The sequence below is a fragment of the Biomphalaria glabrata genome, chromosome 12 (genome assembly GCF_947242115.1).
Source record: "Biomphalaria glabrata chromosome 12, xgBioGlab47.1, whole genome shotgun sequence".
In the NCBI taxonomy this organism is placed as follows: domain Eukaryota; kingdom Metazoa; phylum Mollusca; class Gastropoda; family Planorbidae; genus Biomphalaria; species Biomphalaria glabrata.
Window position 1 is genome coordinate 34,982,640 of NC_074722.1, and position 17,270 is coordinate 34,999,909.

Genomic DNA, 17,270 nt, shown 5'->3' on the forward strand with positions numbered 1-17,270 from the left:
ACTTTTCCTAAATTCAACTTTTAAAAATAAAAATAACATCAGTGAATGTCTCTCACAGTTTGGTATCAACATGTGCCAAACTTTCTTCATTTAATTCGATTTGACTTATGAGAAAAATAATACGCTGCAGACGCCAGGAGAAACAGTTTCTGAAGCTCAGAAATGTAGAAAAACGCTTGGAGCCCCGAACAACTCCGAGTGTGCTTAAAAGATAAAAGATTTTCTTTTTCGCCATCTGCGTCTGTCCTCGGCAGCAGATTTTCTTTTGGTCTCAAATGTGTATCCCGCGGCCTTTGTGAGTGACCTCCAGCTGTCTCGTTCCAAGGCCGCTTGCAGCCAGTTGCTCTCTTCTATGTCAGATAAAACTGTGGCAAGCGTGGTCGAGAGGCTAAGTGCGCTTGAACTTGGCTTGGCTTGAATACCTAGAAGGGGGCTCGAGGTTCGACACCCGACTCGGGCAGAGTTGTGTTTACTGAGCGCCTAAAGGCAGCACGGAAAACTAACTCCTAGATACCCCCTCCCCCCACCGGTCCACAAATGAGATTGGACCAAAAAAGCGCTCTGAGCATGCTATAAGCATGAAAGTAGCGCTATATAAAAGCTATAATAAAAAAAAAAAACTCTATGATTTTTATGGATTCATCTGCGAAAAAAATTCAAAAATTCAGTTCATCCAGCCCCGAAAAACAATGACTTGGCAAAACTCTGCCCGAGTCAGTGTTTAACATGCGTAGGGTGTAATAGACACTAAGACAACACGAGCTTCAATAAACCCAATGATTTTATTAGTCTCTATTTATGTTCTTTACTCCAGCCACTTGTTCTTTAAACTCACTTCCTTTTACACACTGCTGTTCATTCAACCATGTACACTCAAGGTCCACTGGTCATTTCATACACAGGCACACACACTGTACTAACAGCCACTCAAAACACATACACTTACTATCACATCTCCCTCCTTAAAAGCTTTGAGATATCGACTATACAAATGATTTCTGTCTCACTATAAACAAATTAGTAAACTGAATACAAGTTTAACACAACAGAATGTTCAATTGTTAATAATATCAATAGTAACAATATAAATTATAAAATGTGTAGTAAAAAAAAACAAGAGTCTAGGTTTACAAATAGACATTAATTATATAGAAATTGCATAATAATAAAAAGATATACATGTATCTATCAAGTATCTAATTATCTGCGTCAGGGTAACATACTGGTAACATACTGGTGGCCGAACTTGCCTACCATATATTGCGGCGGATTGGTAGTGTTAGTCTGTTCATGTTGCATATTTGTATCGCTCACGTTCTCTGGCTGTGTGGTTTGACCATTAATGACTGTCTCTGGGGTGTCCATTTCAAAAATATCAGTCTTGACCCTTGATTTTGTACATGTGTCTCTTAACATTCTTCTATTTCGTCGCTATGTTATCCCATTCGGTGTTTTTACCCAGTAGGATCTCGGGGTCTCCGCTTCTGAGCTGACCACTGCTGGTTCCCATAAATCGCCAGGATTCTTTTGCATCCACACTTTGCTCCCAGGCTGAATGTGTAGTCGCTCGGTGCATCTCGCTGTTTTGTTGTAATATTTTGCTTGATTACTTTTTCTTGTTTTCCAAACATTTTCTTTTTTTGCCTGGGATTTGAGGTCTGAGATAGGCCTCCGTTGTCGGAAGATTTGTCCTCAGAAGGCGGCCCATGAGCAGCCGTGCAGGTGAAAGTCCAACAGGGCATGGAGCATTTCAAAATTGCAAGAGGGCCATATATAAGTCTTGACCAGACGTTCTAGCTTTATTTAGAAGCTGTTTCACTGTTTGTATGGCCCGTTCTGCTATACCATTAGATTGTGGAAATCTGGGGCTAGACGTAATGTGCTTAAATCCCCAGCTTTTAGAAAATTTCAGAAATTCTTCACAAGCAAATGAGGGTCCATTGTCACTAATTACTTCCCTTAGAATACCACATCGAGCAAATTGTGATTTCATATGTATGATCACATCTGAAGCCTTTAGTGTTGGGATAAGATTTATCTCAAAAAATTTACTATAGTAATCTACAAGTAGTAAATAGTTCTTTTACCGAGATACTCAAAAATATCAGCTCCAATTTTTTCCCAAAGGAAGTACAGGAGTAGGCCTATCATGTGGTAACAATGGCTACTTTTGCTGGGCCTTCTGGTGTTCGTTACACACTGCACAGGTAGATACCGTGTCTATAATCTGCTTAGACATTCCAGGCCAGAAGAACACCTCCTTAGCTGTAACAAGACATCTATCTCGCCAGGGGTGATCTTGGTGCAGTCTTTGAAGCATTTCTTTTTGCAATACTTTTGGTACTATTAATCTTTCTCCTTTAAAAAGTAAACCATTGCTTTCACTAAGTTCTTCTTTAAATCCTGAATATGCTCAAAATTTCAGCTCTCTTGTTTGGCCAGCCTATCATAATTTGATTCTTTAACAGCCTTAAAACAACATCATCTGCAGTGGCCTGCTGAAAAATGTTCATATATTCATCTGACATGGGTAAACTATTGACGATCAGATGAACTTGTGCATCCCAGTCATCACTTGAGGGATATTTGATTGGTAGCGATGCTCTTGACATGTGTCTGGAATAGACATTTCTTTGCCTGGCTTGTATTCCAGCAGTATTTCATAACCATCTTCGTTTTTGAAGTAACGTCTGTATTTTATAAGATAAGACGATAAGATTAGCTAAATCATTAAATTTAGAGACCGATTCAGGACAGAAAACTACATAAAACATTGAGTAATAATTTACAAATACAAAACCTAATAAAATACTTAGAAAGACACAAAGATAAAGGTATATTTATTCCATATGCCAGGACCAATTCATACAAGTGCTCCTTCTTCCATGGAAAAGCATGGAATGAGTTACCTGAATCAGCCAGGAAAACCAGCGACCTAGCAGAGTTTAAATCTCTAATTAACACGCATGACTAGATTGACACATGAAATATGTAGGACGTAATTATCTTCTCTTCTGAAGTAACGTCTGTAATTTATAAGTTAAGAAGATAAGATAAGATAAAGATGTGTAAGTTATAAATCACACAGTTAAAGAAAGCGTCAATTCATATATAATTTCAATAGGGCCTACATGCTATAGAGACAACGCCCTCTACATTTTCTTTTAGGCTTAAGTGATACTAGTTTTCGTGCTGTGGGGTAAAGTTTATATCGGTGTCATGATTGTTTAGAAAGATAAAAAACAACAACACTGAAATGACACTAGAAACTTAAAAAGAAACCTTGGCTTCATTTCTTTGTTATCTGTAAGTATTAACTCTAAACCCTTGAGAAAATGTTGAAATATGACAAGCTCATGTAGATATAAGGATAGTCAACAGCGAGACGAGCTCTGTTAATGCAGACCGTGATAATGCCATCCAGGATATTTCCTAATTTCTGAACTTTCGGGCTGTTCATATTGTAAGGAAATAATGCAAAAGGTAATTATGAACATGTCTAAGAGTCGAGTTTGTTTCTATGCGATGTTTACTATATAACGCATTGTTGATAGTTATTATTAGCGATCTTTGTAAACCAAAAACTAGAAAGGTTATTAAAGGTTAAAAGTAATAATAAGTGAACCCTATTGTTGCTTTGTGGGTTCAAGAAGGAAAGAGAGAGAGAGAGAGAGAGAGAGAGAGCGAGAAAGAGAGCGAGAGAATGAGAGAGAGAGAGCAAGAGAAAGCGAGAGAGAGAGCGAGAGAGAGAGAGCGAGAGAGAGAGAGCGAGTGAGAGAGAGAGCGAGAGAGAGAAAGAGCGAGAGAGAGAAAGAGAGAGAAAGAAAAGAGAGAGAGAAAGAGAGAGAGAAAGGAAAGAGAGAGAGAAAGAGAGAGAAAGAGAGATAGAAAGAAAAGAGAGAAAGAAAAGAGAGAGAAAGAGAGAGAGAAAGAGAGAGAGAGAGAAAGAGAGAGAGAGAGGAAGAAAAAGAGAGAGAAAGAGAGAGAGAGAAAGAGAAAGAGAGAGAGAAAGAAAAAGAGAAAGAGAGAGAGAAAGAAGAGAGAGAGAGAGAAAGAAAAAAGAGAGAAAGAGAGAGAGAGAGAGAGAGAGAAACTGATTGCATATTTAAAAACAAGCCATAGAACAAAGTATACTTTTTACAAACAAAGCTTATCTTAGGGAAAGAGCCGCTAATTACTACCATTTACTGAAATTTACAAGGTTTAGCTCCCTTTCTGATATATGAAACAGAATTAATTAATTAGTAGGCCTACTAATTGATTAACTAATCGGTTAATTTTTGGATTGATTCGTGTATTGTCATCAACTATGAATAATTCTGCAAAATTTCAACTTGATCCGAGAATGGGAAGTGGGAGAAAAAGCATGTCAAAACGTAAATGGGATTAAATCCATATATACATCCACATCTCTCATTAAGTAGCATTTATTCCCCTTATTTCGATATCAAACAAAATATTTAATCATCATCATCATCAACTTTCCTTTGAGTTCCTCGTGGAGCATAGAGCCTCAGTAAAAACACGCCACTCTCCACGGTCTCTTGTTAGTATTTTAATGGCTTTTCATCTTCACCTAGTACACTGCGTCGACACGTTCTCTTTGGTCTTCCTCTACGTCTCGTGCTCTGGGGGTTCCATTCTAAGGCCTGTCTGGCTCTGTTAATTGCCAACAATTAATTAACAACTAATCATTTAATTTTTTGTTATTGATTCATATGTTGTCAGGTTCAATGAATAATTGTGCAAAGTTTAACCTTATCCGAAAATGAGAAATGGGAGATTGATTTGATTTTGGATTTTGGTACATCGGCACGTAAAATACATGTTCAAACGTTTTACTAGACAGACAGACAGACAAAGTTGATACATATATTATAAGCATTTTCTGATGACTTAAAAATTCCTTATTATTTACGTATTTTGATTTTAAAAAAGGTATAAGGATTCACTAAGAACTTAATTAGATCATCCTTATATACTAATATCAAAGAACAATAATGATAATTAAAGCAGCAGCAGCAGCAGCTTATGTCCTTGTCCTAGTGCATATGGTAAAGAAACAGTGGCTGTAGATTTTTCACACAGTTCAGTGATCAATAAAGTTGTTTAAACATCGGCCTTACCACTATTTAGCGATCATAATCTATATTTAGTGCTTAGATCAACCTAAGAAAAATAATGTCATTTAAGCTTACGATAAAACCGTCTCTTTATGAAAGTATTTTTATTTTAATGAAATATTGTCTAGGTTTTCTACTCGGCTAGGTCTCTAGCATATTATAAAGCGATAACCGTATTAGGTTCTATTTTTACAGACTATCGGGTGCAACCAAGTCAAACCCTACCCCCATTTATTCCCCCTCCCCCATCAAAAAGGGGGTTAAATAGATTGTATTAATGGAAACTATAAAAAAAAAAGACATGTAAATACCACCCCCCACCCCAAAATCACTTTACTTTGTGACACTCCGTTAAATTAGTTAGCGTTTCAAGCTCATATTAGCATTTACTGCAATGCCTCTTTTGTGTCTACCCCCCGTGTCACATTTTTTGAACTTTAGAAAGGGTCAAGGCTTGGCTGTAAAGTAAGTCAGTTTATTACACTTTAAACAAGCTTCTATAGATCTGATAAGCAGTTTTCCAAGTGCAAGTGATTTATAGAGATATAGTTGCCAACTCTTTATCAGGCATTCTGTGTTTTTTTTTCTCCCTCCATTGAAATTGGGTGGAGGCCACTGATGTTATATAACAGAATAATCTGCTAGGTTGACCTAAAAGTTCACGATTAGATCTTGAACCTTGAACGAGCAAGAATGAAGTAGTTTTTTTTTTTTTTACATATTGCAAAAATTAAACAAAACACATACGCATAAATACTCACAACACACACACAAAACTTTCAGTGTTTTCATTTTCCGAAGATATTTTAAATCGTAGATTTGTTTGTTTTTAAATAGCTCTTTTACAGCAATCTGGTCCAATCTCTTTTTATTTATTTTTTTTGGACATGTGTGTTTGTGTGGGTTATTTTGGAAGTGTCCGTGCTGCCTTTGGGGTCTCGGCTAACACTACAGAAATCTGAGTTAAATCACATTTATACCATTATACATGCTCAGTGATTCTTATTCAAGCTCCATTGTTAAAAATAACAGCCAAAAAAATAAATAAATCAGAACATATTCTAAGCATGCATTTTAAGAGTCGATTCTACTTGTTGATTATTAAGAATTAAATTCAAGAAGTCGAATTCTAAAATACTTTGGAGCTCCATTCGAATAGTCAGATGCTTAGTAGTGAATTTTAATGAAAGAATATACAGATGAATTCTTATTTTATTCCTTATTTCCTGATCGGAAGCGTGGTCGAGAGGCTAAGTGCGCTTGAACTTGGCTTGGCTTGGCTTGGCTACCTAGAAGGGGGCTCGAGGTTCGACACCCCTCCCCTCAATTGGTCCACAAATGAGATTGGACCAAAGCGCCCTGAGCATGCTATAAGCATGAATATAAAAGCTATAAATATATAGAATCATCGTTTTTAAATTCTGATATTATTAAGAAGTAGAGTCTATAAAAAGAAACTTTTTTCGTTAAAACTAAGTGTTCTCCTACTGCGTTCATAACGCGTTTGTCAATTGTACTGATAATGTTCCAAGTTATATATAGAGCTTACTACTTAAAGCTAGAAAAGCTGGAAATTTACATATTGTGAATAAGAACTAAAAAAGGCTAAAAATACCAAACATAGAAAATTATGCAAATTAAGGAAGCAAAAGATAAAAAATAAAAATAGACATGATTATTTTTGCTTATTAACGAGGCGTGGTGGCTAAGTGATAAAGTGCTTGGCTTCCAAACCTAGAGGACTCGTGTTCGAATCCAGGTGAACATTCGGATGTCGAATTTTGGAAGTTTTTTTTTTAGGACGCCCATTTTTTACACCCAACTTGTCTGACAATAGATGAGACTTTGTAAAGGCGGTTGGTCGTTGTGCTGGCTACATGATACCCCTCGTTAACCGTTGATTAAATAAAAAAAAATTTTTTTTTTTTACATATCTTCCCTGTAGTTCGCAAGCTCTAAAAGGGGGAACACATTTTTACTTTTATTTCGTTGTTCAATCCAAAGCTTCTAGCATCGGTCGGCCCTGATAACAGTTTTTATTTAATCATGCCGAACTCTATCTTGTCTACTTGGCGTAATAAGTAGAAACTGTTATAATCATACCTTACCTAATCTTGACTTAACGTATTTTTTCCCCTCTATCACATTGAGTACATCCTAAAATCATGCTCTTACAAGCTGTCTCTTTCTGTGGTTTCATGTTCAGCCATGGCCGGATTTTTTTGAGGAGGGAAGGCGGGGCAACTGCTAACAAGACCCCACAAGAGAAGGGCCATTAGAGAGGGGCCCACACAATAGAAAAAAATATTTCCAAATTAGACAAATTAGCATTTGAAATGCGATATAATTATAAACTTATTTCGCCTTTTTACCGACAATTCTTTAAATCTTAAGGTTGGCAACACTGTTGGGTTAAGAAGTGTCCGCTTGTAGCATATGCTCGTAATATATAAATGCAGCTTCGGACTTACAACAGTGCGTCCGCCCAGGGCCTTATACTCTTAAACTCAAAAATATACTTTTTTTTTTTTTATTAAAATATGTAGATATATCAAATCTTTTTTTTTTAAGAAGGGAAATTAGATTAAATGTACAAGAACTCTTCTTTCTTCTAAAACCGGAGAGATGAAATACGTAAAAAAAAAACATATATTAAGTGTATCAATTAGTTTTGACCAATCATGTACGCTAATTAAAATTGTAATAAGCCTCAGACGACAACCTATAAAGAGGACTAATTCAACTTACACCACCACTTCAGTCAAGTACTATTTCTTTACCAACAGCTAATTAACTAATTGCTTATTTTTTTTTATTGATTCTTGTGTTGTCAAGTAAAAGAAATAATTGTGCAAAATTTCAGCTTGATCTGAGATTGGGTGTGGGAGAAATAACTTGTACAAACAGAAAGACAGACAGAAAGATTGAGTTAATATAAGCTTTGTATTGAAGGCATACTTTTAGATATAAATATTTTTATTAATACATATATTTTTATTAACGCTTTCGAAAAACGTATAGAAGAGCCAGATATTTCCAAGGCTTCCACTTACTTACATCCGGTCCTGTGTTCAGCTTAGAGATTATTGCAAACTACAACCAGAATTATGAATGTTCTTGACGTGGGAGCTATGAGATTAATTATGTAACGTTTTTTTCGGAAACCTTTCTGTATCACGCATGACGTCTGCCCACAAACAATTAAACATTTTTTAAACAATTTTATTTCTTTTGCCACAAAGCACAAGTGCTACAGAAACAGTAAAAGAAAAGTAAAAATGATGTAAGGATAACATAAATTATAATTAGGCTTACAATAATGAACAACCGGCAGCCTGCTCTATATTTTGAGACGAGTTTTTAGTTATTAGGAATGTTTAAGGGTTAATTTTGAGATTTCGAAAAAATTGTAGTACTCGTCAATATTATCGTTAAAATTAGCAATAATATTTGTTTCCTTAAGCCTATGTCACTATTTTTTAGAAGTCGTTCCTTTTCATTTTTCTTATATACCATTTGTAATCTTATCAACATGTTTTGTTATGGCAGTATTCATTCCCTTTTCATACTATCTACTCTGTAGCTTTATTGTATTAGAATATGTCATTAATATTTTGCTTCGTGATTCTGGTGGAATCATCCGAATTTATTTTTAGAACTTTATGAAGTTTAAAAATTGATATTGGACTTATCCATTAGTTCTTCATTTCGACTATACGAGTAGGCCTAATCTTTGGCTGGTCCCAGGATTTGATGACATCAATCTTAGTGCTATATTTAGTTTCCTTACACTGTCTACTGTATATTTTAGATTGCTACGTATAGTCTCCCCTTTCTAGTAGAGTTTTTAGGGCTTCTAGAGTTTTGTTATAAGGTATAGTTCTACTTCTTTTATCAATGGCTTTCATTTTATCATTACCCAATTTAGTCTCAGAGAATCATACTATGTAAAATGTATCAATCATTACTTAAAAATTCTGGCTAATGTAAACTTTCTCGCTAATCCACGTACATTTAGGCTACATAGGATAATTTTAATAATTCGTATTTATTATAGCTTTGTCGTATGGCTTTGAATCTCTTTTGGTAATGGCTGCTGATACTTCGAGGGTTGCTGTTGGGGGTGAATGTTGTTGAGATGGTTTCCTTGTGGAGATAGCTGGTTCTGATATTGTTCTTGTGGTTCTTTTTGTTGCAGTAGCTGGTATTGTTGGTTCTGATGTTGTTCTAGTGGTTGTTCGTGTTGCATTGGTTGGTCTTGCTGTTGATGTTTTTCTTTGTGATCAAATGAGATTGCTGGTATTGTTGTTGTCGTCGAGGCGTTTGATATTGTTGCTCATTTCGCTGCTCTTGTTGAGATAGGAAGTTTTGATGGTGCTGTGGTTCTCGATGCTGTTGGGGTGGGGTGATTTTGGTTGGGATGGTTTCCTTGTATTGGTATTGAGAGCCGTCCCTGACCAGTTACTCGACTTGTATGGTAGCTACGAGGCATTACGCCAAACGTCCCAGTTTCTTGCCAGAGCACTATGGGCGGATTAATCCTTCCTGCTCTGTTCGCAATCAGAGTTCATCTCAGGTAGATGTTGCTGCTGCTGCTGATTTTGATCGTGATTAAAATTTGGCGGTAGTAATATGTGGCTTGTATCGGAATTGGTTGTTCTTGTGTTGTCAATATCTTGTGATGAGGAAAGTCGCAATATTTTCCTTTCGTTTCTGTCATTACTATAATTCATTGGCTATTCTGATGCTGAGTCATTTCTACACTTAAGTGGCTATTCTGATGCTGAGTCATTTCTACACTTAATTGGCTATTCTGATGCTGACTCATTTCTACACTTAATTGGCTATTCTGATGCTGAGTCATTTCTACACTTAATTGGATATTCTGCTGCTGAGTCATTTCTACATCTAATTGGCTATTCTGATGCTGATGTCAAAACATGTTTCACTCGAGGATATGACTTCATACAAAGTCAGCTCTTCTGTACTCTTCTGTTGCTGGTTAGAAGAAGCCTATCTGAACGTTTAAGTATCGTTATCCCGTCCATTTTAGTGGATGAAATTGTTGTAAATACATCAGTACTATAACATGTAACGGATGCATCTGTATATCAAATGTAGCTGAAGTATTTCTAGAAGATGTTTAATTATACTAAGTGCGTGCGTACCTTGTTTGATGTATTTCAATCGCGAGTTCTTGAAATCATGCACACCGTCACAAACATAGGTAAGATACTAACAGGAACACAGACTCAATGACTAAGTTGAACTTCAAACAAACGTTTAATACAGAATGGGCCACAGTCTAGTCTGTCACTAATAACGATGTTATCCCCTCAAGAGTCTAGCAGTAACTGATTAAATTAAAAGTCTATCCTAATCTCTAACCCAAAGTCTATGTCGTCACTATACAATGTATGTTCACCGTCAGTCTAATAAAGTGCGCAACCCAACTAACTAAACTAGCTATCTAACAAACATTACTATAATACTAACTAGTAATAGTACTGATAGTATTAATAGCAACACTCTTTAAAAAGTTTCACGGACAATTCTACACATACCGTTTGTACACTACTAAGGTAGTACTATAAGGTAGTATTTAAATCACTTTACTTCTCAGATAACATACTTTGTTTACATAGTTGGCATAGGCTGTTGACATTGTTTGTTGTAAATAGAAACACACAAAAAAACCTCGGTCGTAAATACAGGTTATACTGCGTCACTTCTGGATCGATATGGAATATCTCCAAAATAATTGGCATTTAGATCAATTACAAGGCTATTATTCGCTTCATATAAGATGCATAGATACAATAGACTAACACTCAAGATCCAATCTATTATAACCCACAAATCGTCCCAAAAAAAAAGTAATCCGTAGAATAATCCAAGAAAGGATTACAATCATAACACAACCGCCATCAGAAAACAGGTCTTCGTAGTCTTTAACAATACAGCTATTATCCCCCTTGTATTTTTTTGTCTGGATTATGTTTTCCTGTGTTGTTTCTGTACTTAGTTTTCCTTCCATGACTTACAGAGTACGCTGCAAGATACCTACAAGATACATGTATACCTTTAAAGCTAAAGAAAACAAAATTGATCTGAAAACTATAGGAAAGTAACATGATTTTGACAGAAATGTTGAATAATATTTTCTTGCTTGAGAGACAGAGAGTAGATACAAAATCTAGTTAGTGTCTTAACAAAGGTGAAGGTAAGACGTAGTCTTAACATAATTTATAAACAACCTTTATTAAATCTTACTCCCTAATCCAGGAGGTGGCCTGGTACAGCGCTTGCTTTCAAACTAAAGGTCCCGGGTTCGAATCCTTTTGAAGACTGGTATTTTTAATTTCGGGATCTTTAGAGTGCCTCTAAGTCCACCCAGATCTAATGGATACCTGACATTAGTTGGGGAAAAGTATAGACGGTCGGTCGTTGTGTTGGCCACATGACATCCTCGTTAACTGCCAATTATATAAACATATGGTCTTTACATCATCTACCCCAGTGATGCCCAACCTAATTCGACCTGCGGGCCATTTTAATTTCCAACCCTCGTTTCGCGGGCCACAGCAACGAAAAGATCCGAAAACGAAGTGAAATTGACCTAAAATCATTGGTTAGAAACCAGTGGATCTAAAATTAAATTAATTAATGGGATATTTGAAGTTTTTTTACGCGTCGAAAAATGAGTAACGTTGTAGCTTGAAGACTCGTTTTCATGTCACTATTTGGTAACTAGTCTCAACTATCCTACAATCTCTAGGCATAGTTTCACTATCATTTTATTCCCGGCTCAAAACAAGATTGACGTCATATTTGTGATATTTTGTTATAGGCCCTACAATGCCGATTATTTGTTGTTTTTTAACAGCCACACTTTCTTTATAAAACAAATATATTGGTTTATTATCATGTTCCACAAAAAAGTAAAGATACGTTCACCTTTCGTGCTAAATTCTACATTCAGAGTCATATTTCTTAAACAAATTTTAAAGGTCATGGTACCAATCCATCAGACAAAAAGTGAGGGCCCTAACGAAGGTGAAGATTCACTTTTAAACGTTTTCTTCTTGGATGGGGAACTTCTACACTTTATACCAACGTTTCGGCGGGCCGGATGGAACCACGTCGCGGGCCGGATTTGGCCCGCGGGCCGTATTTTGGGCATCACTGGTTTAGATAGTTGTACACTTTATTTCTCCCATCCTTTGATTAAGTTGTACACTTTCTACTATTATCTTTTGCGCCTAAACAAAACATGAATCAGTTTTTAAAAACGTCAACGAGGCAATTAATTATTAGTAATGAACTATTTTTGTTTGATATCGAAAAAGAGAAATAAATTCTACACTATTGAAATCCATAGCTGTAAACGTGGAGTTCTTCTCATTAGTTTTTTTTTATATATTTTATATTTGGCTGGAATTTACATTGTAATTTGGAAGGAAAATCATGTGAATTGTCAACAAGAGGATGATTTTGGCTGATGAAAAAGAAGATACATGTCAGTACAGTATGACGGTGGCCGAGTGGTAAAGCTTCTTCCGAACTGGGGATTCAGGGTTCGAATCCTGTTGAAGACTGGTATTTTTAATTTCGGGATCTTTGGGCGCCTCTGAGTCCACTCATCTCTACCTGACATTAGTTGGGGAATGTAAAGGCGGGTTGCTCGTTGTGCTGGTCACGTGATATCCACGTGAACTGTGGGCCTTTACATCGTCTGCCCTTTAGACCACAAGGTCTGAACGGGGGACTTACTTTATAGTATTGCATTAAAGAGAAGATTGAAATCATTTGAGAGACATTGAAATATCTATAACATATGACGATTTAAGATGTATTTTGTATACAACTACACCAGTGATGCCCCAATTACGGCCCGCGGGCCAGATCCGACCCGCGACATGATTCCATCTGACAGAGACCTCCATGATGTCGAAGGCGCCTATCTGACCCGCCGAAAATTTGACACTAAGTGTTGAAAATTAAAAGTGGAAAAAATGTATCTTCACACACGTTAAAGCACCAACTTTTTACTGTAGGATTGGTACCATGACCTTTAACCTTTGTGTTTTTATGAAATGGGAATTTAGAATCTACCAGGAAAAGTGAAGGGATCTTTTTTTTTTTATAAGGAACATGATCATAATCCAACATATTTGTTTTATACAGAAAGTCTGGATGTTTAAAGAGACAACATAAAAACTGCATTATAAAAGAAATGAGACTGAATTTTGTTGTATTTGAACAGGGAATAAAATATTGTTAAACTACATCTGGAGGTGGGAGGATTTATAAGAAAAATTACCAAAAAGAGACAAGAAAAAGAGTCGGTGCTAAAGCAAGCAACAAGCAACTTACCTTTGAAGTAGAGAAATGAACTCTTTTTTTGACGCGTAAAAAGTTAAATATCCCATTAACTAAGATAAGTACTAGATCCACAGGTTACTAATAAAAATAGTTTTAGGTCAATTTCGTTTAGTTTTTGTACCTGTTCTGTCATGTGGCCCGCGACACGAGTGTCGGAAATAAAAATTGGCCCGTAGGTCAAATTAGGTTGGGCATTACTGATCTACACTGATATGGAAAGCCTACTTAGTGTTTGTATATATAAATTAAGTCTATTTTGTTCATTAAAGTGAATTTCAAACTTGCATTCCATTTTGTGAGTCCAGCGAATAGATACTTAAAAGCAATTTTAACAGTTTTATCAACGGTCGTTGACATGTAGCACCAATCGGCTGGTAGACAATCGCTGTAGGCGTTTTATATTTTAACTTGTAAAATTTGAAATAACTTGAATAGCTTCTTTTGTGAACAAAACTAAATATAACTTTTATTATAATATAGACAAACAATCAAGTTGATATGAGAAAAAAGTAATGTAGTAGACTCAAGTAATGATATTTTTTTAACAAAATCTAACTCACTACACTAACACAACCTTTCAGTCTCACGTTTTGGAGTCATCTCCCCTAACTAAGACCAATGACGACAAAGCCACCTATCTTTCTTCATTCACAACCAATCGCTAACCTATACCCACATCACCATAGAAACACACAAACAAACACACTCCATAACAAACAGTAAAGTATTGTTAAAAGAAATGCTTTTGGGATAGAGGTTAATTACCACAAGTTGCTTGTTTAGGCAATTGACTCATTGTTGTCGTCTGGCTAAGAATGACAATGGTAACTCAGGCGTCTATCGAAAATAATTATCTATACTTTATGAATACCAAGTTGAGTGATATAAAACAGCTAATTTAGTGTTGTCATTTTCACTAGAGTACAGACTGTATAAGTCAGTTGATGTCTAGTTCAAACTCTTACAGTGACGAGATTATCAAACAAAGCATTTGGGTTTATTCAAAGAAATCTTTATGAATTCAACAAGAACATAAAACTAAAATGCTATTTAAACTTGGTTAGACCAAAATTAGAATATGGGTTCTTTATCTGGGACCCCTCAACTCAAGAAAACATTAAAAAACTAGAACTGACGCTAATAAATCGAAATGTTCACATGTTAAGTTAAGTAACACCTTTAGTAAAATCACTAACTTTAGTGACACTAAGGGACAGAAGAATGAAAAGTAAAGTAGGAATAAAACACTAAACCATAATTTACAAAAAAAACCACCCATAAACTATTAAAATACTCGGAAAGACACATAGAACAAGAAAAATACATACAATACTTTAAAAAGAAAAAAAAAACAAAGCTTTTACTAAGTGTATCAATTAGTTTGGATCAGTCAAGTGTAGTTAAATTTGTAATAGATCTTTCCTAACAATAAAAAAAAAATGTGCGAATAGAATATATTTTGTTAGGTGTTACCAATTGTTTTTGTTTAGCGTTATTTTATGCTTTAAACTTTCTCAATGCGCAATGATCCTATCACTTGTCTGGACCAGTTGGAAAGTTGTAGGGGAGATAAAACGGGGTATCTGGGTTATCGCTTTTTAAATGTATTTTTTTTCTATAGGGAACGACCTGCATTCAAACTTTTGGGCTAAAGCCTTTTCAGGCTTCTCAAGTTAACGCGGTAACCACTCTGCTAGCGAAGACTGGAAGATTGTATAGTTATCTATTGTTTCTATGTCATGGTCGTGTTCACTCAGACGACAAGCTAAAATAAAGGGAGCTAATTCAGCTTATACCACCACTTCAGTCAAGTACAATTTCTTTCCCTTGTTAGAGTTACCAAACAAAATTATTTATTACCAATAGTTAATTAACGAATTGATTATTTTTTTTATTGATTATTGTGTTGTCGGGTAAAAGAATAATTGGGTATCGGAGAAATATTTTACTTGTGGCTTTTTTGTTGTTTTTGTTTCAGCCTCTTGAGAAGAAAGAAAAAATAGTGTGAGCTTTACATCAAAATGACGGTGAAATCTCGAACAGTGTTGCGTCATCTGTGGGCGTGGCGAACGGTGCTGATACTTCTCTTGACGCCAATAATTATTTCTCCCATCATCATAGTACTGAATTCATCGGTAAGTTCAACACAACGAGAGTTAATTCCCTTTGCCTTTCTCTATAAAACAACAGCTCCAAATCACTTCATTAAAATCAGAGAGTTCTCTTCCCCTTTGCATGCACACAGACATACAAGTGTTTAAACTTTGATACCGGTATCAAAGAGATGCGGTCCGCACCGGTCAACACCAACTCTTGATGCGCCAGTCACATGGTTTATTTTCATAAACCTCCTGAAGATTGATATTCTGTACGTTTTTGTGTCCCTTTGATTACATCATTTAATGGGTGCTGGCCAATATGCATAATATCTATGCTTTTATGACACAGAGAAGACTAAGCTGGTTTGGATCTGTCACCCGCATGCTAGATGGAAGAATGCCTAAAGACATCCTACATGCTGAACTAGAGGAGGGAGTCAGACCCAAGGGCCACCCAAGACTAGCCTATAGAGATGTCCGCAACCAAGACACGAGAACCACAGGCATCAATGAAAGTATTTGGGAGGAAATAACCCAAAGACTGGACAGCATGTAGACAGACTGTGCATGCTGGTACGAACCTCGCAGATAGCCAATGAAACCAACCTGTCTTAGCCAAGAGAAAGAAAAAGAACGCGACTCAGTCAGCTAACCCTAAAACAGACGCATACACATGCACGAACTGTGCAAACTCGGCCGCTGTTTTGATTGGTCACATCAAGTTCTGCACCGTCTAAAGACGAATCAAAAACCAGTGACTCATCTGGGCGACCCCTACGTGCGATAAAAGAAAAAAATCAATGTCAGCTTTCATGTAATAAAATGTAATAATCGGGCGAATTTTCACTTTAATCGGAAGTTCCAATACTTTATTTACATTTATAGTCACTGGCATATAAATATGTCATAGGTTGCAAGGTTCGTAAAGTAAAGTTAATTTGATCGCAATTTTTGTACTTAGTAAAAAATAAATACAATTGAAAGTCGATTTTTTTTTCCTAATACGAAATCATAATTTTAACTTATTATCCTTATTCCCACCAAGACTAGGCCCGCGCAATCAGTTTCGCATAGGGCCCCGCAACTGTTAGGACCGGCCCTGTGTGTAAGCGCCAGTTACTCGCCTTTGCCCCCTTCTGCTGTTAGTAAAACAGTTCCGCCGGACTCAATATCTGAGCCACACTTTTGGTGCAGGAATTGGATTGGTTGACATTTTTATTTGCAAACTTCTTCCTCGTTCTCATTGTTATGTTGGAGTGTTCAGATGACTAGACCAATACATGAGATGAACTGCGCATTGGTTTCCAAATCAGGGAGCTCTCCATATAGTTTTCTTTCTGTTGGGGTGTTTTGTGGCCAATGTCTTATACGGGCCTCTTGGTAAAGAGAGCAGTTTTGGAGGACGTGGTCTGCATTCTCTGGTAACACTCCACATGGGCAGATTTCACTGGTTCCAATTTTGAGCTTCCGGTACATATGTTGTCGCATTCTGTTGTGTCGGTCCTGAGTCACAAGATTGGACGTTGATCTTGTCGGTATAGCTTATAATAGATGCAAACCATTGGAAACATTTTATAGGTAGTGGAGTATTTATATCCATCACCACATCCGACTATTAAAGCGTGAAGAGAGGCCAAGTGCGCTTGAACTTGGCTTGGCTTGG

At 36.3% G+C, this 17,270-nt stretch overlaps 1 protein-coding gene across 1 annotated transcript in view; it reads left to right on the forward strand.

Moving 5' to 3' along the window:
- Positions 1-3,199: 3,199 nt before the first annotated feature.
- LOC106073040 (Na(+)/citrate cotransporter-like) overlaps positions 3,200-17,270 on the forward strand; it is a 33,149-nt gene continuing 19,078 nt past the window's right edge. Inside the window, exons 1-2 of the mRNA XM_056006488.1 lie at positions 3,200-3,483; positions 15,487-15,643. Of these exons, the coding sequence (XP_055862463.1) occupies positions 15,530-15,643 (114 nt within the window). The 5' untranslated portion in view covers positions 3,200-3,483; positions 15,487-15,529. The remainder of the gene's footprint in view (positions 3,484-15,486; positions 15,644-17,270) is intronic.